Raw genomic sequence first — 27,979 nt, forward strand, 5'->3', positions numbered from 1 at the left:
GCACTAGCGAGCTGTTCCAGATTCTGGTGAATGGTTGGTGATCAAGGATCTGGAACTGAACAAAGGATACCATAGTAGTGAGCCATATAGTTTGTTGTATGCTGTTCCACATGTCGGGAGCACAGAGGTTAAAAGCAAGATTTCAGTACAAACTCTAGGTGCTTTAAGTGTGGAACGTGTCCTATAGGGTCCAGACGTCCACTCCAGCAGAGAAGTAAGATACATTGGGCAATCTCCACTTTGGGAACCCCTGTTGTAGGGCTTCCCTGTTGAACCGTACGGTAACTGTTGGGTCAAATAAAAAGCACGGCTAACAGGTTTTCAACCAGTTAATGAGAGCGGATAGTCAGCCCTCAAAACCTTCATATCGGCGCTGTGTGTGTTGACATGACCGTGGTGCCCTTTGACCTCGTGAAATGTCACAACGCAAAGTGTATTGATCAGCCTCATGCCATGACCGAAGGGTTATCCGTTAATCCACTGAGAATGGTCTCTGCCTGGCAGTATCCTACCAACCTGCTCTCTGCCTGGAAGTATCCTGGTCTCTGCCTGGCAGTATCCTACCAGCCTGCTCTCTGTCTGGAAGTATCCTGGTCTCTGCCTGGCAGTATCCTACCAACCTGCTCTCTGCCTGGAAGTATCCTGGTCGCGTCAACACTTGAGGCAACCAACTTGCGTTCAGCGTTTCTCTGATTGGCCACGACGCCCATGTGACCGCGGCAGAGCAAGAGAGCGGCAGAGTGGAAATAGGCTGCATTCTATTGCCATGCTCTGCGACAAACTCTAACCTTAACCAACTCCGAAAGAATGCCTAAACTTAACCCTAACCTTAACCAACTCTGAAAGAATGCCTAAACTTAACCGGCGAAAGAAATATTGCCATGCTCTAAGACAAACTCTAACCTTAACCAACTCCGAAAGAATGCCTAAACATAACCCTAACCTTAACCAACTCCGAAAGAATGCCTAAACTTAACCGGCGAAAGAAAGACGTTTATATAGAGAGGCGATAAATTAATTAAACGTAAAAAAAAAAAATTGAAGTGATTCGAACTTGTCACCAACTGGACCGCAGGCTCCACAGCAAGGCGGCGAACGAGTTGAGCTAACCGTCGATGTTAAAACAGGGGGGATTGCGTGCGGCAACCTGCGCGCCTCTGCCGCTCTGGTCTCTGCCTGGAAGTATCCTGGTCTCTGCCTGGCAGTATCCTACCAGCCTGCTCTGTCTGGCTGTATCTTACCAAACTGGAGGCAGTAAGAGACATGAGATACAATCGGGCCTCACTGCACAAAATCCAATTCATGCAAATAAAAGCTGAGAATAAAGGACTAAAACCCCATTAAGTCTGAATAGAAAACCTTTTCATCGTGAGATTGAAAATAGAGGTTCTAAGGCTCCATTTCTGTCTGTATCCTTTCACAGTGGCTTCATACTTGGATATTATTAGATTAGATTCTAATTTATAGTCATTCAGCACAAGTACAGTACAACAAAAGAGGGTTGACATCCAACCAGAGTGCAAATGTAACAGTAAAGTGCAACAGTAATATACAATGTACAGGTTAAACTGGGTATACAATATATAAATTAGTACTACTGAGTAATGGTGTTAATCAGATGTATATAGAGTTGTAGTATTACATGCATGGTAAATATATATATATATAATATATATGCTGTAAATATATAAATGTATAATATACGGTATATACAGCACAATTTGACATGCTATGATGTTATGTGTAGACTATAGTATGAGGTAAGTAGATTATTATGATTACAGTGTAGGGCAGTTGTAGACTGTGAAAGCAGTAGGTCGGTATAAATTGAGTCTAGGCAACAGAGTTCAAAGTTCATACAGTATGTGTAACAGAACATAGGGTATAGGCAATGGAGTTCAGAGTTTATGTAACTGCCTGATTGATCACTGGCACATAAGGGAAGTAGAATCCCTATGTGACTAATCGCTTTCTGCTTGCTATTGATCCATCATCGCAATCTGAAAATAACATTCTCTATATGCGTGTCTTCATCAAAGTTGTCTTAGTAATTCTGTATTACCATAATTTCCGGACTATTAAGCGCACCTGAATATAAGCCGCACGCACCCACTGAAAAAAAAAAAAAAAAAAAAAAAAAAAAAGTATTTTGTACATAAATAAGCCGCACATGTCTATAAGCCGCAGGTGCCTACCGGTACATTGAAACAAATTAACGTTTTGGTATGGCAAGGTATGGCACTCGCCATACCTTGGCAAATAAATATGTATGTGTATTTGCGATTATACATGTGCAGGATGTGTGTATTTGCCATGTCTCCCCCCTTCATCAATGGAGGCCGACACACAGTATTCCAATACACATCTCACTACATCCTGCGCATGTATAATCGCGGGAGGGGGCCAGGGGTGTGGTCTTTTGTGTGTAACCTGGACCTGGACTCGCAATGGATATGTTTGTTGTCAGAAGCGGTGCCGGTGGCTATCTCGAGGCAGAGTATTAAATCGCCTTTTTTAACTCTTGAGAAGAAGCGCAGATTTTCCTTGCAGACAAAAACAACCCATTGGCAGAGAAATATGCTGATAATGAGCTGGATTACGAAACTCCGTTAGTGACACTCCAGGTTAATCAGCGGAGATTTTGCGGTAATTCGTTTTTCGTGTGACGAGCTTATCGTGTGCTTTTATTTTGATATTCCTTATTTCCACGTTGAAATTACGCGATACATTAAGTGTGGGGGTGCCAAAAAAAATTCCTAAATCAAATGGGGTCGTGGTATAAAAAGTTTGAGAACCCCTGGCTTAGTGATTATAACAGTGCAGTTCAGTACTTTTTGTGAACGTGTTTTTGATACTACATTCTGTTGAACACACACCTCAAAACCGTACCTAAGGAAAATTGGCTCAATTGCAAGAAAAATAATAGACAGTTAGTTATGATATTACATTCTGCTCAGCATAATTTGTATGCAAAATATTGTGGTTCCCTGCTTTAGTCTGTTGACACACACTTTTGTAGTCCTGTGTCATACTTAAATGTCATAAGTGAATTGTATAGAAACAACTCACCAAAAGTGACTATTGCAAAACTGATTTGACAAAAAAATCCACCAAGGGGGGGAAACGCCCCCTTCACCCCCCCACCCTCCCTAATTGCCATACCTTGGCTTTTACTGAAACGACTACTGGTTACACAGGCTTTAATGAAACACGGCTTGTAACAAAAATAAATACGTCACATTATGTGGCGGTGCTCAGTTTTTTGGCGGCATGAAGCAAAAGATGGTAGATTATTATATTAAAGAAAATTATATTTGTAAGTAATTATATATTTAATTTATAATTGAAATTATATTAAAGAAAAATCCATAAATTAGCCGCGTCATTGTATAAGCCGCGAGGTTCAAAGCGTGGGTAAAAACCTGCGACTTATAGTCCCGAAATTACAGTATCTGTAAAAATCTGAATGCTAATAGAAAAAGAGATAGTCAATCTATAACTCGCTTAGCTGCATTGCTAACAGGAAGTACATCTTTTTTTAAATGTATTTATTTTTAGCTGGCTGACATGTCCTCTGTGCACACAGTAGATCTCGGTGAGCTTCAGTCAGCCTGTGCAGCCAGGAGCTTGACCTCATTGATTTGCATTGGTTTGTGTCTAACTAACTGCAGCTGTACGAGGAATAGCATGGATTGTGCTGAGAAAGGACTCTAGCGATCAATATCAACTCGTCATTGAACCCGCATTAACTTCTTTTCAAATGAGGACTGTGTAGACTCAACCAAATTATGTTATGAGATCATTTGGAAAGTGTTTTAACCTCTTCCGCCCGTGCGGTCCGTCGACGGACCGCAAATAACATCATGTCATAAATCAACCTCTCCAGACTGTCTGACAAAAGTATAATTTTTCTTCTCAAATGTATTCAAGTATAAACATCATAACCATGTCACAACAGCAGTTATAATGTATTATCATCAATACGTTAGTATACCAAATAGGTTAAAGTGTTATTAGTGCGATTTTAGTATTCGTTTTTGTGCTGTTTTGATCGCGAAAGTCAGCCATTTTGAAGAATGTACTGATGGGAATTGTAGTCTTTTTTACGCCATTTTGAAGGGGACATCGAGAGCTTTCAATGAGCGTTGGAATTTTTCAGAACGACACTTCCCAAAGGCCTCTATGGGGCCTAAATTACCTCTGTATGAATTATTTTAATATCTCTTATTACTCGGGATAATAAACCACAACGTAACGGTATTGACATATATTGGAGCGCAGTTAGTTTCTCCCCCATTTTTAGCATGTAGCAATGATCAGATTGGAAATTAGTTTCAAAATGGCGGCACTCTGGCCAGAATAATAAACCTACTGTACATACAGTAGATTTCATTATCTGTTCTTATGCACGCCTGGTGATACTAAATCCAAATTGAACTCGGTCATTTGAAAGATAAGCTTTGGCACAATCCATAAATGTGCGAATTGGCTATAATAAGGTCATTTATAAGCCTGCTATTCTATATTCTATAATACTATTTCAAATTGCATCGGTCCGGATGGGAGAATTCAGTACTGTATCTACAAAACCTTCTGTTTAATCATCTTCCCTTTATTCATTTCCTTAGACTTTTTGTACACGTGATCTTAAGAAGGTACTGAACGAGATCAATGGCAGTTTTTCATGTCTGGTCATTTTTAGCATGGTGTTATTCACTGTCAAAGATGTAGAAGTGGAGCAATATTCCATTTAGGTATGTATTTTAGGTGGATTTTCAGAAAATGGGGCTCCGGGCTTAACTCATTCTGCGCCAATGACGAAAAAAGTCGGATTATCTCGCCGGTGGTTGAGCGCCAATCACGAGAAAAGTCTGGTTTTAATCGTTATTTCTTTTATTCGCTATATCCATTAATTTTTCTTCCATCCAGCCTGATGTTATCATTGGGAATGGGTCTGAGCTCACAAAAGGCCAATACCGCCGCCTATCGCCTTGCGGCCGGTATTGCACATCATTGGAATCCCTCTGGCTTGGGCTGTGCATCGATCTAAGAAGTCCGGTCCGGGTTTTCCTTCTCGGGCATGGGGAGCGGTTATAGCACATGGATTGGGGAAACTGGAGCACCGTGGATTCATGTGTTTCGGTTGATAAACGTTGGACAGACGACCGCAATCAATATTTGGAATGGCGATCAGGAATTGGATTATTCTTTTTCCAATACATCAGATGTGAGGTAAGGACTCTATGTTACCAATCTTGGGTTAATCCGATGTTTTTTCGTAACGATCACAACGTGTCTGTGTGTGTGCATGCCGTTGGCGCCGACCAAAGTACGGAGGGGCGACTTTTCCTCCCCCGCTTTCGTGCGTGCATGATGAAACATAATACCGATAATCTAGCGTTTATTTCAGAATGGTTCATAAATCAAGCAACAAATGGCACGATTTCTAAGGAAATGCATTGAAGTGCCGTTTGCTGGAGTTTATTTTGGGATTCGACAGGATCACTCTAAAACTATACTCATATTCACCACGGTATAAAACGGAAATGTATGTATGAAAATCTGTTTTTTGCATGTTGACCGGAAGAAACTCACTGACTATCGACGTGTTTATTAGATCAATAGCTATAATATTTAATATAGTTTTAGCACTCGCAAACACCGCCATTATCCCCATTGAACAGAGTGCTGACCTTCTTACCACACGGTAAACAGTGACCTCTAGGCGCTGAATGAGTTAAGAGGTTAACTTTATTGATCCCCTTGGGGAAATTCAGGCAGCATGGGGGAGGGGGGAAGGGAGGTATGGGCAGGGTAATAGCAGAAAGACATAAATACAGGCGATAAGAATTATAGTACAGTAGAAAAGTCAAAATAGGCAGTGTAAACAGTATAATTAACTCTGAATATACGCATAATGAGCAAATTGGCAGTTAACCGTCTGTAGTGTGGTAGTGAAAGGGTTAACCTTCTGTAGTGGTAGTGAATGGGTTAACATTCTGTAGTGTGGTTGTGAAAGGGTTAACCCTTTGTCGTGTGGCAGTGAAAGGGTTAACCTTCTGTATTGTCGCAGTGAAACCAACATTGAGAGAAGCTATGCTGGTCTCACGATTTTGAAGGAGGAGATGGTTTGAAATCCCACTGTTGATTTCCCATAGATGGAGCAAATATTATGGTCTGTTTCAGCCGGTGCATTTTCCGATTCAGACACTTGGGTGTCTATTGGTGCCAGGAGTTCATCGAGCCAGAACTCACCGTTTATTTGGTGTTCTGTCCCCGACGTCACGACTCATGAGAAGGTCTCTCTTCATGGTAGATCTACTGTATGGTTGGTTGGTTGGTTGGTTGACCTCACAAGAAGGTCTCTCTTCATGGTCTACTGTATGGTTGGTTGGTTGGTTGACCTCACGAGAAGGTCTCTCCTCATGGTAGATCTATCTATGGTTGGTTGACATCATGAGACGGTCTCTCTCTTCATGGTACAACATGTACATCTGTGTGTGGATGGGCGTCATGGTATGTGTTGACACTGTATGATGGTATGTTGACACTATGTATGATGGTATGTTGACACTATGTATGATGGTATGTTGACACTATGTATGATGGTTTGTTGACACTATGTATGATGGTATGTTGACACTATGTATGATGGTATGTTGACACTGTATGATGGTATGTTGACACTATGTATGATGGTATGTTGACACTATGTAGATGGTATGTTGACACTATGTATGTTGACACTATGTATGATGGTATGTTGACACTATGTATGATGGTATGTTGACACTATGTATGATGGTATGTTGACACTATGTATGATGGTATGTTGACACTATGTATGATATGTTGACACTATGTATGATGGTATGTTGACACTATGTATGATGTTATGTTGACACTATGTATGATGTTATGTTGACACTATGTATGATGGTATGTTGACACTATGTATGATGGTATGTATGATGGTATGTTGACTAGGGCTGCACGATTTTGGGAAATCTAATTGCGATTTTGATATTGCGATTGCGATAAAATTTGCGATTATTATTATTTTTAAGCAGCCCCACAGAGGTTTATTGTAAAATGCGGCTTGCATCTGGCCTACGCGGTGGGTCTGTTCGGGACACGGAGCCTAACATTTTTTCTTTTTACCTGGGAATCTATACCGGTACCCAACGGTACCTTTTTTTTCTGTACTTTACTCTCTCTCTCTGAAGTCTAAACTTCACAACACACAATCTAAAACCCCTTACCTCCCTCTCCCAAACCGATCTTGTATCTCAATGGGACTTCCTGGTTAAATAAATAAATAAATGTAGCGATTTGTTAATTGCATCATTCCAAATTTCGATTTAAAATAGATTAATCGTGCAGGCGCAGCCCTAATGTTGACACTATATGTATGCGCAACGTACAGTCAATGTAAGCAACTCCTCGGGAACGGATCGGCCATAAACTGTGATATGATGTGGAAACTGAATCTCTGTAGATTATCATTCTAGGGGTGGAACGGTTCACAAAATCGACGGTTCGGTTCGTATCACGGTTTTAGGTTTACGGTTTTCGGTTCGGTATATGTTGTTTTTAATTTTTTTTTAATGTAACACAAAATACCATACATCAGCATAAGATATAGCCTAAAAATAATCCAACTTTTCAGTTAATCTCAAGGACGTAGTCATGCAAAAACTGAAAGAATGAGGCAATTTGACATCAGGCACATTATTTTGACAGTGACTGTTAGAGCTAGGAGAGATTTTGGTACAGCAAGAGGGGAAGCATTGCTGATTTAAACATGCTTCTCATTTATTTGGTAAAAAAAAAAGGTTTGCCTTTAATAATGTTTGGCACACAAAGACCGAACTGACTGAAAAATATAGGCAACATATTATCAAAGTATTAACTCGTCAATATACCCCCCTTCCCCACTAATCGAACTGGTGTCGTGGAGTCACTTCTCTGTGAGCGTTTCCACGGTTCGCTTGCGGCTGACATTAGTTAGCTCGCGGCTAACATTAGTTAGCTCGTAGCTAACGTAACGTTATATAACCGAACAATACACGCATGCCCCGAATGAGTACCGTTCGGTACGACCTCCACGGTTCGGGGCATGCGTGTATTGTTCGGTACATGGTTCGAATGCGTACCGTTCCACCCCTAATAGATTCTCATACATCCTCAGTACGGTCTGTGATTGGCTGCCGATGGCGCCGTCGTCCCGTGATCTGTTTGCCATATGGAGTGACTCTCGTACAAAGCGGTAGGGGAGACCCTTACAAATGAGGTCTCTGGCCTTTAGACTGTGTGTGCGTGCACCCTCATAAGTGTGTTTGCATGTGTGTGTGTGCGTGACTCCTGGTCTGTCTCGCATCTGTGTAATGTGCTCAGCAGGTTTGCAGCCCCAGACTCCCTCTGCCTGCTCTCCTCCACCAACCAAGAGTCTCTTCGTGACTGGCGGCCCATTTACGATCTCACATCAATGGGATGTAATTTTTATAGACTGTTCCTAGATCAGAATACGTCTCAATTGAGCCCAGTTTTATGCGTTTTCTCATGCAGCATTATGTCAATCAGACATGATGACTTGTGTGAAGATTTACAGTTTATTTGAACCCTTTCACAACCACACTACAGAAGGTTAACCCTTTCACTACCACACTACAGAAGGTTAACAGTCTGTAGTGTGGTAGTGAAAGGTTAACCTTCTGGATGATCTTTTTGGAACCCTTAGCCTCATATATCACTGTACCGAGGGTGATGTTGATCGGTAGAATCCTACCGTTCTTGGCACAATCCGTGTTGTTCCTTAACACCAGCGCTGGTCTTCTAGCCCCCGTCTGTACAAGCTGACCGGAGCTCGCTGACATGTCCTCTGTGCACACAGTAGATCTCGGGGAGCTTCAGTCAGCCTGTGCAGCCAGGAGCTTCACCTCATTGATTTGCATTGGTTTGTGGCCAACTAACTGGAGCTGTACGAGGAGCAGCATGGATTGTGCTGAGAAAGGACTCTAGCGATCAATATCATCAATGACTACGTTCACGCTGCAAGCCTTGGTGCTCAATTCTGATTTATTGCTCGGATCTGTTTTTTTTGCTTGGCTGTTCACATTATTATTAATATATATTTTTATGTGGCCAATATCTGATTCCAGTGTGAACCGGTCGCGGTCCTGAACTGACCCGCATGCGCAAATTAACAAAGAAGAAGTGACAGAAATGTGACAAATGTTAATCTAGATTCTAGAGTGACGTGAAAGTTGCATGACATGTCACACGACTTGTTCAGACGGAGGTCGCATTGCAAACGATCAGACCTGCATCTGATTTATTTAGGACCACGTTATGAAAGTGGCCCAAATCAGAATTGAAAAGATCAGATTCAATGTCATTTGTGTCGTTGTGGAAAAACTATCCAGATCTGAGTCTCGTATGAGCAAAGCAATCAGATCAATATGGTGGCTTGTTATTCTGTTAAGATATTATCAGATCAATATGGTGGTTATTATGTTATACTCTAACATACAAGTTGCTCAAGAAAAGAACCAGCGATTACCGGGTTTCAAGCCGATATTTATCATCAGGATTTAGTTTAGTTTAGTTTGTGCATATCAATCAACAGTTATACATTTATAACTTAATACAAATTAAAAACTGTAAATATGCCAACATTAGCAGGGTTGCTAGTAGGGCTGGGCGAATCACGATTTTTCTCTCTAAGAATTGAGATCACGATTCTCTCACGATTCCTATTTTTTTCAATAAAATCATTTAAAAAGTAAAGTAAAAATTTTTTTTTTTTTTATTATAAAATAATTTAAAAAAATCATCATAACGTAGAAATGAGATTGCATAGGTCTATGAATCGAGATCGTGAGTATTTTTTTGATTAATTGCCCAGCCCTAGTTGCTAGTTTTCAGTTGTAGTCCCTGGGCTAGATGTTTAAGCCAGAAAGAAACAGAAAAAATTGCAAAATAAGTTCTCACACACGGTCCAGCACTCCAGCAGTGTTATGAAACATGTCCTGCGAGTTTTGTAATGTTTGGAAAAAAAACTTTGATTTACAAATGATTTGATTATGATGATGACACAGTAGGAGAAGAATGAAAATAATGATTTTATGGAACTTTTAAATTTTTAAATTTTAGTTCTGCCTGCATGATCCCATACTTTCTTAACCGCAGGTTGGTTCTGAATTCTCTTCACACCCTGATACTGGCACTAGGCCTTTTCTAACTTGACAACATAAACATTCTAGATGGTTCCTTGGTTATGTCCTGTTGTAATGTCGGGGTTAGTAGGTGGAATAGGTACCATTCATTGGAGAAATGTTTCTAGTTTATTTAAGTATTTGAATTCAAAATCATCTTAACACTTTCCATGCCCCGGAACCCCGTTGAATGCCAACGCCCACTTCAATGATAGAGTTCTCATATTTGCGAATGCATTAACTATATCTTAAATTATGGCTGTGTATAATATGGCCGTCGCTTATCAATGACTTGTTTGCAGTCAACATTGTCGAAACGGATTGTTTTTTAATCTGTTCATTTCCGTTTTATACCATTTTGAAAAACGCTCATTTTATGAAAGTTCCAGAAGATTTCAGAAGATTCTGTGATAAACGCCCTTTACTGGAATATACTGGAATACACAAAAAACATTGAAATCTTTCGGCCTATTTAATCGTTTTCAAATAAACGCTAGATTATCGATAGTATATGTGTACTTATGCACGCTATAGAAGCGCGCTGAAAAATCGATTACCCATTTCCTGATCAGCACACACACACACGCACACACACACATAGGGCCCACGTTGATATCTGTGAAAAAAGCTCTGATTATCCTAAGACTGGTAAAATAGATGCCTTACCTCAGATCAGATGTTCTCCAAAAAGATTATTCCAATTCCTGATCGCCATTCCAAATATCGATCGCGTTTATTGATCCAACGCTGGGTGGTCGAAACACCGATTCCACGCTGTTCTGATGGTGGGCGATGACTCCAGTAGGCTCGGATTACATGCCTGAGAAGTAAAATGTGGAAGCAGGATTCTTTCCCCCCCATGCGTTTCATTCAGTCTAATCCAATGGGGTGCAGTACCACAGGGAGAGACGATAGGGGGCGGTATTTTCCCAATGGAGCTCAGAGAGTTCCAGTGGTAAACGGGAGGCTAGATTGATGAAATATGAATGGAAATCATCAAAAACTAGATCTCTCTGGCACTCAACGGTTGGCATGAACTAACGAGAAATCTCGTCGTTGGCACTCATAAGTGTTAAAACAACACACATTGCACATACACAGTCACAGAAAAACATAAACAAACATAGGAAAGTAATGTTCTGGTCAGTAGGGCTGCAACAACTAATCGACTAATCTACAATTAATCGATCATAAGAAATAGTTAGTTATTCTTATGATCGATTAGTTGGTTCTATGTTATGATGCACCTCCATGGCCTGTTGTGTGAAGGTTAGGGTTAGCAGTAAGTTATTTATCAATAAATAAATGCAGTCCATTTACTAGGGCTGTTCGATATGACGAGATATATCATGCAACGAGAGAAAAATGTATCGGTAGCTATTTTCCTCTTTATCGTCTCTCTATCGCTATTGAAAATACAACATAGGTATACAATTTTATAACAATTTGGATTTTGGAGAACCTCCAGGAGCATTGGACCAGGGCAGTGCAGAGGAAACTTGGAGTTTGAGTGAGGGAAATGCTCCATAATTCTGTTCTATGTATAATAGTCTAAGTATAAGTCTTTATTTGTCATCAGATTAACACACGCACACACACACATGCGATGGGCGACCCACAGGAACACACACACACATGCACTGAGTCGCTGACTAAATGTTCTCTGCACCTCCCATCCCGTCGTCCTTCCCCCCCAAGGGCAGCCGGGAGCAGACAAGGGATGCGGCGAGCGCCGCGCCCGGGGACCAATCCAAGTGCTCCTGTCCGTCATGCGATCTGTTGTGCATGTTTTTCCATGGGGTTTATCTTATCGGGAGGGAAACCCTTGCGAGCACGGGGCAGAACATGCAAACTCCACACAGAAAGGCCCAGGAATTACCCCACCTGGGTAACTGGCAACACTGCAACCTGGTGCCTGTGGTGGATATCAGAGCCCCTCCCCTCCCCATGTGTCCCCTATCCCTATCTTCATGTGGTATTCAGGAATGTCCCTGGCCTAGGTTTCTCAAACTCTTGGCAAAGGGCTTGCATGCTTTCTGAAAGCCTGTGGTTTGGCTGCACAACCTGAATTAATAGAAAGTGTTGTATCATGGGACATTACTTTGATGCAACTGTCATACAAAGATTGTATCATGGGACATTGTAAAAATATTTTACCGGCTGCAAATATTTTACTGGGTAGTGGGTATGCAGTGTTTCCCCTAGGATTTTTCAGGGTGAAACTACTAGTGTTGTCGCGGGCGCGCATGTCGTGGATACGTGGTGTCGACAGTGTTGTCATAGACGTGTGCAGTAAGGCGGTTGTTAGTATCTGTGTATTTCTCTACACTGAGCTGAAATTAAACGATTGCACATAAATTAGGTAAACACATAAATGTATTTACAATTATACATACAGTAGTGAATTTCTCTACACTGAGCTGAAATTAAACTATTGCACATAAATTAGGTAAACGCATAAATGAACTTATTTACAATTATACATACAGTAGTGACAACACGCATATGAACTATTTACAATACAGGGAGGCACATACAGTACAACACTCGTAACAAAATTTACAACCAGTGTCGGAGCGAGCTCACTCAAGTTGTTGGGAAATTCTGAGGGCTCAGAGTGCACACTGGACGCTCTGACCAAAGAGTCAGTTTATCAGCAGAGCAGATTTTCAGAGTGAATTTATTAACTAGGGCCTTATGAAATCCGTTTTTCTTTTCCTGTTTTCGGATATGAATTTTCAAGGGGGGCGGGCCGCCCCTTCAAGGAAATGGTAGGGGAAACACTGCTATGCAGCTGTTCAGAGTTCTGACTGTTCGCTAGCTTAGTAATACTGAGAACCCGTGTTTGCATTTCCTCTCCTGTCAAATAGCACTGTAGTGACGTTAAAGTGAGCAAGCAGCCTAAACACTGGTGCCAGTGCCTTTTTCACACGGAGACGAGAGACCCGTCTTATTTTCTCTTTTTGTATTATTTACTATCGCTCTCTAAAGCAAAAGTTATTTCTTATCCAATTAATCGATGGAATAACTGGTAGAATACTCGATTACTAAAATAATCGATAGCTGCAGCCCTAAATGACAGAGTGGTGCTTAATGTATTATACATCAAATCACTCCCCGTCACTCACAAACAAACTTTGCTCTTTCCCGAAAACAAAGGCTGCAGTCCAGCAGCCCCCCCCCCCCCCCCCCCACTGCTTATTGAATATTACATTTTGGACAATGAATAATTTACCTGGGTGTGACATTATGGTTTATTAATTTGGAATATCTCTCCGAAACCCATGGCCAATAGAGGAAAAGATGGTCTAATGGGAGGAATCTTTCCTCAATGAAACATGAACTCTGAAGTTACTCTTGTTGTTTATACCCAATTTATACCTGCCTACTGCCTTCACTGTAATCCTACTGTATCTCAAACTATAGTCTACCCATATGATGTGGGATATGTATAGCATGATAGCACATACAATAATGCTGTAAGCATTATTGTACATGCTATCATATAGAGTGCATATATATATATATATATATAGTATTTTCTCTCCTGTATATATCTCCTATATAGATATCTGTACATACTGTATCCCTTACCTACTCTTACTAGTTAAACCGCTAGCCAGTATGACTTCCTACCATAGTGTATTTATACCTGTAACACTGTACATGATACTATAACGCTGTACATACATCTGATTAGCACTATCACTCAGTAGTACTGATTTATATATACTCTTAAACTATATATAGTTTAATCACCTGTACATTGTATATATTGCTATTGCACTTTACTGTTACATTTGCACTCTGGTTGGATGCCAAACTTCTTTTCGTTGTACTGTACTTTCGTTGTACTGTGCTGTATGATGAAAACCGATTTGTATCTAATCTCTCCAGAAAAAACAGTCTGTTGTAAAACTGTCATTGTAGAGCGGTCAAGGTTATAATTTTTTTTATTAACAAATGTTAAAACCATTCAAAATTCTAATTGCTTCCAGCTTTGCTTCTTTATCCATAATTCTCAGTCGGGACAATAATCTCATCATGGGGGTTTAACTCAGACCCACTCCTATCCGAGCTCCGGGAGGGTCATCGAAGAGAAGTCGCTTATTCTCGGTCCTCACTCCACAATGGTGGAATGAACTTCCCACCACAGTTAGGACAGCCACAGTTAGGACGGCCACAATTAGGACAGCCGAAACACGACCAATCTTTCACCGTTGACTAAAAACACACTTCTTCAATCTATATCTGAAATGAAGGGGAAAAAACACTAACCTTCTTACTGTCTTATACTATCATGCACTCTTCCTACTATACTAATATATACAGTATATCTACTACTATGCACTCAACGCTTCAGCACCCAAGTTTCAGCACTGTTTAATGAACATCGTTACTCTGCTGAAAGAGTTGTACCCTTCCTGCTGACCTGTCGAACTTGTAAGTGGCTTTGGATAAAAGCGTTCAGCTAAATGACTAAATGTAATGTAACTCGTGTCGAGTTCGAGGTCATGCCTTTCAGTTCACATGTTGCGTCTGGTGTTTTGTACGACACACCGATACTAGAAAGGTATTGCGATGGAGTGGCTGGGTAGCGTAGAGGACTAAGCACTCGCCTACCACCGCAGAGACTCTGGGATTGAATCCAGCAGCTGTACCTCCGGCTTGGTCAGTCGTCCCTACTAACACAATTATTGTCAGTGTTCGCGGGTGGGAAGCTGGTGGGGTATAAGAGTCCTGGTCGTTGCAAACAGCGACTCCTACTGGCTGTTCAGCAGGGAGGGGATCTGGGGGAAATGGCGTGAACCTCTGCACGTGTTACGCTCTCCCAGTGAAACTCCTCGCTGGCAGGTGAAAAGAAGCAGCTGTGAAAAGAAGCTGCATGTATCGGAGGAGGCATGTGATAGTTTACATCCTCCCCAGACCGACAGCGGGGCAATGCGCACAATGACCAGGAAGGGGATTGGCATAACGACAACAAATTGGGGATGGGAGAAAATGATTGACAGGCAAAAAAAAGAAAAGTATTACGATACCCAGCCATTAAAAATCGTCCAATACTCCATTGTATTAGTATCGATACTTTTAGAATAATAGCCTGATGCCGTATTTTCTGCCGTATTGAGTTGAGTGGATGTGTGACCGGAGCTGTGTGTGTGTGTGTGTGAGAGGGAGAGAGTGTGAGTCAACAGTCTCAGTTGAACACACACCAAGCCCAAGGTATTTTCTACATTGTCTGTCATCTGTATCTAAGTTCAACCTTTGGTATTGTGACCACACTAGTTGCTTCTGAATAGAATAGAATAGAAATATTTTATTCATGGTCCACTTGTAGCTGCTGGTGTTGGAAAGGCAGAGGACAGACGACCAGAGCCCCTGATGGGGCAGGGGGGACTGTATAAACCGTGACAGGGGAATGATCCGATACAGTGAGAGGTCATTTATTCAGTCCGTTTAACCGGGAGGGGTTGTGGCTTGTGCTCCGGTAGACGGGCCGGGAAGCCATCTTTAATTGGGTCTCATGATCCAATTAGAGCCAATTAGAAGCCTACAGCGGGGCGGGAGCTGGGAGGAGCCTGCTGTCTGACTGGCGGGTTGAGCTGGGTCAGGCTGGGACAAAGCTACGCTAATGATGATAACACTGTGTGGAATCGCCCTCTACATGCAATGCGTTTGTGTGTTTGCAAACAATACTACATGTGCTGCTAACCGCTACGCTCAGCTGTTGGTGTAAAGCCTCGAGGTTAAGCCTGTACAGCCCGTCACTGCTAACAGGCTGTAGACCGACCCTCTCTGACGGAGAGGCGCAACAAACACTGGTATTTGTTCATTTTTAAGGCCCTTACTGGTAAGCTGCTACCTCATTATTTCACCTCATTATTGGAATGGAATTTTGGAACCCATTCTAGTGACTGGCTGGTCCTTAAAGGGGAACTCCAACATTTTGGGAAATTAGCTTATTTAACATCTTCCCTGGAGTTAGACAAGAAGATACATACCTTTTTTGTCTCTGTGCGTGCATTTTAGCTTTGGGAATAGACGCTCCGTTAGCATAGCTTAGCTTCATCACTGGAAGTGAGGCAGGACAGTAGCCTTACAGTGCCTTACAGTGTATTGCAAGGTCTGACATTGACCAAATTTGATATGCATGACCTTGGTTGGCTCTAGGTCAACTCCTGAAAAGGGGGTCAATGTCAGACCTTGCAATCAAAAGTTAGGGGGCGCACTGAAATTATGGCAAGGGTTATTAGCCCCCTAACTTTTGATTGCAAAGTCTGACATTGACCCCCTTTTCAGGAGTTGACCTAGAACCCACCAAGGTCATGCATATCAAGTTTGGTCAATGTCAGACCTTGCAATACACTGTAAGGCACTGTAAGGCTACTGTCCTGCCTCACTTCCAGTGATGAAGCTAAGCTATGCTAACGGAGCGTCTATTCCCAAAGCTAAAATGCACGCACAGAGACAAAAAAGGTATGTATCTTCTTGTCTAACTCCAGGGAAGATGTTAAATAAGCTAATTTCCCAAAATGTTGGAGTTTCCCTTTAAGGTCCAGTATTCTCTGAACAGGATAAATCTGCATTTTGCTTTGAAGCCCCTTTAGCTCATGGAATTAACTCTCAGTTCAACAGTTCTTAAATCTTGAGATTCTCCCCTCTGTTGCAGAGTTGAAAACCTTGATTGCCAATCAAGTTATGCATGTTTTAATTGATTTGTTATCCTTGCTTGTGTCTACCCTAGTCTTGTTGTCTTATTGTTATGATTTTATATGCTATGTGATTTTATATGTTTTTATGCTTATTTCTGTATGTACACTAAACGTGACTGTAAATGAGGGAAACCTCAGCCAATCGAGTCGTTTTAAATAAAGGTTTGAAAATACAAATGAACCTGACTACACAATACCAATTTTATGTCTGCACCACTAAAACTCATGTGTGACTTTGTTTGTCCGAGGGAAGCAATGACTCGATCGTGATTGGAGGATCAAGAAAAGAGGGCGGGGTTCGCGATGGGTCAATAGCGCCTCCCATTAAAGGTGTCATATTACCTGAACCCCTGAATGTAACATGGGTCGTTGTTTCTCCCTGCAGGGTGGAGAGGTCCACAGACCAAGTCATCAAGCCTGTCAACGTGGAGGCCTTATCCAAGTGGGTGGGCAAGATCCCAGCCGACGTGCTGAGGGACATGCCAGTCATCGCCCCCATGCTGTCCAGGCTGGGGTACGACCCCCACGCCAACCCCCCCAACTATGGCAGGCCCGACCCCAAGGTCCTGGACAATACTAGAAGGGTGAGTATTGAAGATACTACTACTTCATACCCAGAGTTTTACCTAATGCCTTCTCAAATACTGAGCAACAAGCCCCCACACACAAGTACTAGTATTGAAGATACTACTACTTCACACCCAAAGCTTTACCTAATACCTTCTCAAATACTGAGCAACAAGCCCCCACAAACAAGTACTAGTATTGAAGATACTACTGCTTCACACCCAAAGCTTTACCTAATACCTCCTCAAATAAAAAAAACAACATCCAAGGATGTATGGCAGCACTCACCAAGGACCAGGCCAGTTGTCCCAGTTTCACCTGTGTGTGTGTGTGTGTGTGTACAGTAGCTACTTCATCCATGATCTGGTCCTCCGATCTGGAGAGGCGGCTGCTATTTTTGGACCAGAATATGTTTCATTAAGTCCTTTTCCATACGCCTCGCTATCGGGTGACACGCTCTCTGGAGGTCATACCTCCAAGCTGCAGGACATAATTCACTAGTTTTTATTTGAACCCTTTCGCTACCACACTACAGACGGTTGGGTTAACCCTTTGTGTCGTGTGGCAGTTAAAGGGTTAACCATTGGTAGTGTGGTGTGGTAGTGAAAGGGTTAATGTATTGACCTCTGTATCATAACGTAGATCCGTTATAGACATTCCTACCGGCCCCAGAAAACTAGTGAGCGACCTGTTGAAGTGAGAAGTTACTTCGTTAAACACTCTCCGGTTAGCGCTAACGTCTCGCCAGTTTGTCCACGTGTCTCAAGGAGCCTCCGAGCTACACTAGGGTTGGGTACCGTTCACATTTGAACCGGTACCAGTTCCTGGAATTCGGTATCGGTACCCAATGGTACTTTTTTTCCGGTACTGAACTCTCTGTAATAACTACACAAAATCAATCGCATGATCATGTATTATTATGTTTTCAAATGTTTAAATATCAACATTATCTGGCCAGCCTCAGTAAATATGATCAAAACATCTCTTTCTAAAGACCCAAGAGACGGGACAGTAATATATATATAAATTTGTGGAACAGGCTCCCTCTTGTCTAGTGTATTACACTCTGGTACTTTGCCCTATAATTCGGTCTGTACCCTTAACGGTACCGAGTTCGGTACCCGACCCGCTCTCCTCCTCCACCTCGACCCCCGCTGGGCCGGTGCTCCCGTCTCCGGCTGCTCGGTTGTTCTCAGGTTCTTCCTCCGCAGCCAGGAAACTCTTTCAAGGTATTGGGATGTTGTCCAGAAGAGTCTCTCTGTGCAGCCAGCGTTTTAATTTCACAATGTTTTCTCGTTAAAATATGTGTTCCTCACAAACTCAGGCCCAGTGTGAATGGAGTGGAGAGAGGAGACAGAAGGGAGGCAGTGAGAAGGAGGGAGAGAGAGGAGAGAGGGAAGGGAGGCAGTGAGGGAGAGAGAGAGGGAGGAAGAGGGCAAGAGCGGGGAAGAGAGGGGGAGAGAGAAGGGAGGCAGTGAGGGAGAGAGGGAGTGAGTGAGAGGGAGAGGGAAGGGAGGCAGTGAGGGAGAGAGGGAGTGAGTGAGAGGGAGAGAGAAGGGAGGCAGTGAGGGAGAGAGGGAGTGAGTGTGAGAGAGCAAGGGGGAGAGAGGGAGAGAGAGAAGGGAGGCAGTGAGGGAGTGAGTGTGAGAGCAAGAGAGGGGGAGAGAGAAGGGTGGCAGTGAGGGAGAGAGGGAGTGAGTGAGAGGGAGAGAGAAGGGAGGCAGTGAGGGAGAGAGGGAGTGAGTGAGAGGGAGAGAGAAGGGAGGCAGTGAGGGAGAGAGGGAGTGAGTGTGAGAGAGCAAGGGGGAGAGAGGGAGAGAGAGAAGGGAGGCAGTGAGGGAGTGAGTGTGAGAGCAAGAGAGGGAGAGAGAGAAGGGAGGCAGTGAGGGAGAGAGGGAGTGAGAGCAAGAGGGAGGGGGAGAGAGGGAGAGAGAGAAGGGAGGCAGTGAGAGAGAAGGGGAGAGAGAGAGAGGGAGAGAGAAGGAAGGCAGGCAGGCAGGCAGTGAGAAAGAGAGAGCTGTTAGCGTATGTGATTTCTGTATGCATGTCTGGCGCGTAGGTGTTTCTGGCGACTCAGCAGGACTGACCGCAGCAGACTGTGAGCAATGACAGAACCCTGCTCTCTGAGTGGGCACAGGCCCAAAGCAGTTCGCATTCTTATGAGGAGACTAGAGAGAGTTACCTCCAGGCTCTGTGAGACTGTAGAGAGAGTTACCTGGAGGCTCTGAGACTGTAGAGAGTTACCTGGAGGCTCTGAGACTGTAGAGAGAGTTACCTGGAGGCTCTGTGAGACTGTAGAGAGCGTTACCTCCAGGCTCTGTGAGACTGTAGAGAGAGTTACCTGGAGGCTCTGTGAGACTGTAGAGAGAGTTACCTCCAGGCTCTGAGACTGTAGAGAGAGTTACCTGGAGGCTCTGTGAGACTGTAGAGAGAGTTACCTGGAGGCTCTGAGACTGTAGAGAGAGTTACCTGGAGGCTCTGAGACTGTAGAGAGAGTTACCTGGAGGCTCTGAGACTGTAGAGAGAGTTACCTGGAGGCTCTGAGACTGTAGAGAGAGTTACCTGGAGGCTCTGAGACTGTAGAGAGAGTTACCTGGAGGCTCTGAGACTGTAGAGAGAGTTACCTGGAGGCTCTGAGACTGTAGAGAGAGTTACCTGGAGGCTCTGAGACTGTAGAGAGAGTTACCTGGAGGCTCTGAGACTGTAGAGAGAGTTACCTGGAGGCTCTGAGACTGTAGAGAGAGTTACCTGGAGGCTCTGAGACTGTAGAGAGAGTTACCTGGAGGCTCTGAGACTGTAGAGAGAGTTACCTGGAGGCTCTGAGACTGTAGAGAGAGTTACCTGGAGGCTCTGAGACTGTAGAGAGAGTTACCTGGAGGCTCTGAGACTGTAGAGAGAGTTACCTGGAGGCTCTGAGACTGTAGAGAGAGTTACCTGGAGGCTCTGAGACTGTAGAGAGAGTTACATGGAGGCTCTGAGACTGTAGAGAGAGTTACCTGGAGGCTCTGAGACTGTAGAGAGAGTTACCTGGAGGCTCTGAGACTGTAGAGAGAGTTACCTGGAGGCTCTGTGAGACTGTAGAGAGAGTTACCTGGAGGCTCTGAGACTGTAGAGAGAGTTATCTGGAGGCTCTGAGACTGTAGAGAGAGTTACCTGGAGGCTCTGAGACTGTAGAGAGAGTTACCTGGAGGCTCTGTGAGAGACTGTAGAGAGAGTTACCTCAAGGCTCTGTGAGAGACTGTAGAGAGAGTTACCTGGAGGCTCTGAGACTGTAGAGAGAGTTACCTGGAGGCTCTGAGACTGTAGAGAGAGTTACCTGGAGGCTCTGAGACTGTAGAGAGAGTTACCTGGAGGCTCTGAGACTGTAGAGAGAGTTACCTGGAGGCTCTGTGAGACTGTAGAGAGAGTTACCTGGAGGCTCTGAGACTGTAGAGAGAGTTACCTGGAGGCTCTGAGACTGTAGAGAGTTATCTGGAGGCTCTGAGACTGTAGAGAGAGTTACCTCCAGGCTCTGAGACTGTAGAGAGAGTTACCTGGAGGCTCTGTGAGACTGTAGAGAGAGTTACCTGGAGGCTCTGAGACTGTAGAGAGAGTTACCTGGAGGCTCTGAGACTGTAGAGAGAGTTACCTGGAGGCTCTGAGACTGTAGAGAGAGTTACCTGGAGGCTCTGAGACTGTAGAGAGAGTTACCTGGAGGCTCTGAGACTGTAGAGAGAGTTACCTGGAGGCTCTGAGACTGTAGAGAGCGTTACCTGGAGGCTCTGAGACTGTAGAGAGAGTTACCTGGAGGCTCTGTGAGACTGTAGAGAGAGTTACCTCCAGGCTCTGAGACTGTAGAGAGAGTTACCTGGAGGCTCTGAGACTGTAGAGAGAGTTACCTCGCGGCTCTGAGACTGTAGAGAGAGTTACCTGGAGGCTCTGAGACTGTAGAGAGAGTTACCTGGAGGCTCTGTGAGAGACTGTAGAGAGAGTTACCTCAAGGCTCTGTGAGACTGTAGAGAGAGTTACCTGGAGGCTCTGAGACTGTAGAGAGAGTTACCTGGAGGCTCTGAGACTGTAGAGAGTGTTACCTCCAGGCTCTGAGACTGTAGAGAGAGTTACCTGGAGGCTCTGAGACTGTAGAGAGAGTTACCTCCAGGCTCTGAGACTGTAGAGAGTTACCTGGAGGCTCTGAGACTGTAGAGAGAGTTACCTGGAGGCTCTGAGACTGTAGAGAGAGTTACCTCCAGGCTCTGAGACTGTAGAGAGAGTTACCTCCAGGCTCTGAGACTGTAGAGAGAGTTACCTCCAGGCTCTGAGACTGTAGAGAGAGTTACCTGGAGGCTCTGAGACTGTAGAGAGAGTTACCTGGAGGCTCTGAGACTGTAGAGAGAGTTACCTGGAGGCTCTGAGACTGTAGAGAGAGTTACCTGGAGGCTCTGAGACTGTAGAGAGAGTTACCTGGAGGCTCTGAGACTGTAGAGAGCGTTACCTGGAGGCTCTGAGACTGTAGAGAGAGTTACCTCCAGGCTCTGAGACTGTAGAGAGAGTTACCTCCAGGCTCTGAGACTGTAGAGAGAGTTACCTGGAGGCTCTGAGACTGTAGAGAGTGTTACCTGGAGGCTCTGAGACTGTAGAGAGAGTTACCTGGAGGCTCTGAGACTGTAGAGAGAGTTACCTGGAGGCTCTGAGACTGTAGAGAGAGTTACCTGGAGGCTCTGAGACTGTAGAGAGAGTTACCTGGAGGCTCTGAGACTGTAGAGAGAGTTACCTGGAGGCTCTGAGACTGTAGAGAGAGTTACCTGGAGGCTCTGAGACTGTAGAGAGAGTTACCTGGAGGCTCTGAGACTGTAGAGAGAGTTACCTGGAGGCTCTGAGACTGTAGAGAGAGTTACCTCGAGGCTCTGAGACTGTAGAGAGTTACCTGGAGGCTCTGAGACTGTAGAGAGAGTTACCTGGAGGCTCTGAGACTGTAGAGAGAGTTACCTGGAGGCTCTGAGACTGTAGAGAGAGTTACCTCGAGGCTCTGAGACTGTAGAGAGTTACCTGGAGGCTCTGAGACTGTAGAGAGAGTTACCTGGAGGCTCTGAGACTGTAGAGAGAGTTACCTGGAGGCTCTGAGACTGTAGAGAGAGTTACCTGGAGGCTCTGAGACTGTAGAGAGAGTTACCTGGAGGCTCTGAGACTGTAGAGAGAGTTACCTGGAGGCTCTGAGACTGTAGAGAGAGTTACCTGGAGGCTCTGAGACTGTAGAGAGAGTTACCTGGAGGCTCTGAGACTGTAGAGAGAGTTACCTGGAGGCTCTGGTGAGAACTGTACGGTTCAGCCTCAGACCGCTCCATTCTCTTTCAGATTCATCGATTCCCTGTTACTTGTTATACTTGCCTTTTTATGAGAAGAACTGGCAGAGTTATGATTTACATTAAGAGGATCAGATTGGCAGGAGTTTTCAGCCCTCGACTTGTTTTCATGATGTGCTATTGATTATTCTCTCTCTTGCGCACACACACACACACACACACACACACACACACACACACACACACACACACACACACATGCACACACTCAGGAGAGAAACTCTGAGTACATTGATTATTACCCAAATGAGTAGGCCTGTGTTTACGCTCCCTCCCTCCCTCAGCAAACAGCGACTACGTCAGTGTTGTTCCCTTTAAGTTAAGACCAACTAAAGCCAATGACCTCATTGACGGTGTGTGTGTTTTGTGTGCGCCTTCACATACATGTTTACATAGGTGTGTGTGTGTGTCACAGCTGCTCGAGGTCACGACCCTGAGGCCCTCTGGAGAGAGAGAGGCTGTGATTTATCGGGCAGGTTGTTGTGAGGCGTCCGCAAGGCAACAACACCGACTTCCTGCCGTTTCCCCCCCGAACAGGAAGTGTCTCCATGGTCCTATAAAGGGGGGACATCAGCTGCTTTGTTAGGGCACCCAGGGGCCACTCGCCTGCACTCTGTGAAACCTTTTAATGGGCAGATGAGCAGAGCCCTGGAGGGCAGGCTGGGTAAAGGCATTTTAATGACTTATAAAAGACCTTCTATCACTTTGGCTCAGGGGCTTTATTCTTCTTCTTTTTCTACTAGTGCTTAACCCTTTCACTACCACACTACAGAAGGTTAACCCTTTACTATCAGTAAAGGGTTAACCTTCTGTAGTGTGGTAGTAAAGGGTTAACCTTCTGTAGTGTGGTAGTAAAGGGTTAACCTTCTGTAGTGTGGTAGTGAAAGGGTTAACCTTCTGTAGTGTGGTAGTGAAAGGGTTAACAGTCTATAGTGTGGCAGTGAAAGGGTTAACCTTCTGTATTGTCGCAGTGAAAGGGTTAACCATTTGGTAGTGCGGTAGTGAAAGGGTTAAATGAACTAACGTGATGGGAAACGCGCTTACCGTCTTCTCCAGAGTCCGATAAGAAGATTGGACACCAATTTGCTCCCTGTGCATTCGGTAAGAGAGCTAGCCTGGCTCAGCACCAATGAATGGAAGCTAGGCCAACGGCTAGGTTAGCCCGGTCCGTATCCGCTTCCGTTCATTCCCGTTAAGCTAGGCTTAGCCCGCAGCCGGAGAGCGAGTAATAGTAGACTGTAATAATAATAATAATAATACATTTATTGTAACACACTTTACATTGTGACAATCTCAAAGTGCTACATGAAAGGAGATAAAGATAAATAAAATGGAATATTAGAAAAACAATTCAAATGAATAAAACAACCAATGAAATGGAAGAAACATTCAGATAATATATATATATATATTTTTTTAAACAGTCCATTTAGGCAAATGCCTTGTTAAAAATAAATGTTTTAGTCCCCTTTTTTAAAAGCCTCAACGGACTGTGGTGCTCTCAGATGGTCGGGGAGGGCATTCCACAGCCGAGGAGCAGCTGAGCAGAAGGCCCGGTCGCCCCTGGTGCGGTGGTGTGTCCTGTGTTTGGGTTCGAGACGTGTGTTTTTGAGTGTCCAGAGTGGAGGGAGCGGGTGGAGGTCGGGGGGAGCGACTGTAAACGTGTTTCCCATAACATCGGCGCGTTCCTCTTCAGCCTTTTGTCCCGTAAAGGACAGGAATGTGAGTGGAGTGGTGAGCCGCTCGGTGCAGCTTACGGGGTGATGGGGTCGCGTCGCGGGGTTGGTTTAGTGCAGCGCAGTATCCGCACGGCTCGGTGGTCTCTTTGTCCTCCAGCCCCAGCGTGAAGCCGCCTCTCTTTACCCAGAAGCTCTCAGACTCACTTTTCCATATGTTTTTACAGCAGCCAAAAAGGGAGGGAACGAGGGGGGGGGGGGGCGGTTGATGCAATCCTTCATGTTGTTTGGGCTTTTAGTCATGACTGTTAGTGGAAAGCATTCTGAAGAGGGGGGGGGGGGTTAAGGAATGGTTGGTTATATGGTGGAAATGCGTGTCTGACCACAGAGGGGGGAACTACCGCGTCTTCCAGACGACGTGGCTGCGTCACAGAGCGACCTCTCGGGCTGCGTTCACACTGCAGGCCTTGGTGCTCAATTCTGATTTATTCCTTTAATTTTTTATCTGGCCAATATCAGATTCCAGTGTGAACTGCTCCTGAACTGACCCACATGTGCAAATGGAACAATAAAGAAGATGGACTTGAAAAATGTCAAATGTAAAAGTCTCATGACTTCAGACTGAGGTCTCATTGCCAAAAAAAAAATCGGACCTGTATCTGATTTAGTACTACATTATGAAAGTGGCCCAAATCAGAATTCAAAAGATCAGATTCCATGTGATTTGTGCTGCTCACACACTGTCGTGAAGAAAACAGATCTGAGTCGCATATGAGCTTTGCATGCAGTGTGAACGCAGCCTCACGGCGTTCCTTAATGTGAGCCACACGCTGAATGGAAGGATCGCTGAGACGAAGGATAATCTTTTAATTTCACCGAGTCTGGCGGCGTAGCGGAGATTAATGTTCACGGGCGTCATGTGTAGCGGTGATGTCATCGTCTCACAAAGACCAACGCGGGGGTGAACGTAATTCGATCAGGACGCCCCTCTGGCACCAGATTGGCACCCGGTCAAGTCGCCGGCGGGGGGCTGAGGTCATCCCGTGACCCCCGTGACCTCTCGGCCTGCGTGGCAACGTGATCTGGACACCGTGGAGGAACCGGGCCAGATGTGCATGTTGGCTTGTCTTCTCTCCGCTGCAGCGCGCTTGTGACAGAATGTCGAGTGGCTGAGAAAAGTTAACAGTAAGTGATAAAAATGCTGTGGTGTCGGAGAGCGGGCCGGTGGGGGGGGGGGGTGGGGGGCAGCAGGAGGAGGAGGAGGAGGAGGAAGAAGAAGAGGAGGAGGAACATCAACAGAGGAGGAGGAGGGGGAGGAGGGGGAGGAGGAAGAAGAGGAGGAGGAGGAACATCAACACAGGAGGAGGAGGAGGAGGAGGAGGAGGAGGAGGAGGAACAGAAACCCGACTGGATTCCTCTCAATCTCCCAGTAGTGTTTTGACTTCAATACCGACACCAGTGCCACTAAATGGTGCATTTATTTAGCGGCTTTTATCCAAAGCACTTCACAATTTGTTCCTCACATTTGACCCGTTCACTCACACAGTCGCACACCGACGGCGGAGGCGACCATGCAAGGTGCCGACCTGCTCATCGAGTCGACACGCTGCCCGGGAGGTGCGGGAATCGAGCCGGGAACCTCCGGATTACCAGACGGCGGCTCTACCCCCCCGAACCACTGTCACCCCATAGTCTCGGATTTCACAGAACATGAACGCTTCGCCTGCTGATGTGGCAGATGTGCTCATTATGTTTCGGAGGCCAATCCTGGTGATTGTCAAACACAGTTGGGACTGATTACGCTTCCACGCTGTGGGGAGGCCTGTACACAGGGTTCGCATGAGGTCCTTGAAGTGCTTAAAGTGCTTGATTTTTTTTTTTACAAAAAGTCCAGGCCTGGAATTCCTTGAAAACTGCTACTTTTTTAACAAGGTGCTTAAAAAGTCCTTGGAATTCAAATCAACCATTTGCATTGAAAGTTTGTATCGGTTTTGTTCATCCATGATAAAAGTTTTCTGAATCAAGAAATAATTTTTTTTGTATCTAAAGTGTAACCAATTGTCGGAAATTGTTTTTAAGCCTTAAATATTGGATCAGATTTTTCATAAAAAAAACTAATTTAAAAGTTAATTGGATCGTTTTAAATGACCTTTTAAAATGAAAAATAGTGCTTGGGAAAGTACTTGAAAGTCCTTGAATTTAATTATGCAATGTCTGTGGGAACCCTCAACCCTGTGTACAGTATGCGTCATGATACCAGACCTTTGACTTGGATACCGATACCAGTAGTATCACGACAACTACCATGGCAAAAAAAAATATCAGGAAAAGTTATATCAGGAAAAGTTATATAATATTCGATGATAATATAAGATACTGTTTTTTTTATTAATAAACTATTATTATTCTGTTACAGCTGCTGAGCTATGAGAGAAAGGGGCGTGGGGGTCGATACTATACCGCTTTTATTGGCTGGTTACTTTTCTAGTGTTGGGTGTATCGTGAAACCCTAATCCCCAGTTCCTTCGGTGCCAGAACTATCCTCCAACAACATCAATGGGTATTTTTGCTTAAAGCCCCGTCCAGATTGTTTTTACCGTATACTAGGGGTACACATATATGTGTAAAGGTACACATATCCGTACCGAACGGTTTCAGTACTGGGTTGTGTACCGAATTAATACAATGGTACGTTAACCACTAACGACCGCCCACCGGGGGCTGTTTTTTTCACAATCTAATATATATTTTTAACCAGTCTATTATTAATTTCAATATAGAATATTCGTCGACAGCCCTACAAGTACAATTAGTTACTGCACACTACATCACCCCTGAGTGGAACATGGAAAGCCAAACTTTCCCCCACTGTACCGAAAACCCGTACCGAACCGTGACTTCAAAACCGAGGTACGTATTGAACCGTGGTTTTTGTGTCCGTTACACCTAGGGATGTCCCAATCGCGTGTAGCCTTTTTACAACGCATCCGCGTTTCCGGCGCTCTGATTGGCCAGGTCATGTGACATGTGCGCCCAATAGCGTGTTTGCCCATTTCCGCGTCGAAACAGCCTGCAAACTACCTGGCGTTCTATCGCCAGTGCCTAAGCTTAACCGGCGAAAGAACTTGCCGTCACGCTCTAAGACAAACTCTAACCTTAACCAACTTCGAAGAGTGCCTAAGCTTAACCAGTGTAGAAACTTGCCGTCCCACGATTGGCGCTCATGTCACATGACCTGTCCAATCCGAGCGCAAAACGGGAACCCGGAAACGCGGATGCGTTGTAAAAAGGCTTCAAGCGTCCCGATCCGATCACGTGATCGGGATCGGGGCCGATCACGTGATTTTCCGAAGATCGGGATCGGCAAAAAAATATAAATAAATCTGGATTTATTTTTTACTTTATTTTTTTTTATTTAAGAAACATGACCATGTTCACGTCTTAAACTCATACTGAGGCCTTAGTTT

At 44.4% G+C, this 27,979-nt stretch overlaps 1 protein-coding gene across 3 annotated transcripts in view; it reads left to right on the forward strand.

Moving 5' to 3' along the window:
• Positions 1-27,979, forward strand: part of tpst1 (tyrosylprotein sulfotransferase 1) — a 107,241-nt gene that overhangs the window by 51,423 nt on the left and 27,839 nt on the right. For all 3 annotated transcript variants that reach the window (XM_084323646.1, XM_084323648.1, XM_084323647.1), the window contains exon 3: positions 17,316-17,514. In XM_084323646.1, the coding sequence (XP_084179772.1) occupies positions 17,316-17,514 (199 nt within the window). The remainder of the gene's footprint in view (positions 1-17,315; positions 17,515-27,979) is intronic.

The sequence above is a fragment of the Notolepis coatsorum genome (genome assembly GCF_963971535.1).
Source record: "Notolepis coatsorum genome assembly, chromosome: 1".
NCBI classification, from domain to species: domain Eukaryota; kingdom Metazoa; phylum Chordata; class Actinopteri; order Aulopiformes; family Paralepididae; genus Notolepis; species Notolepis coatsorum.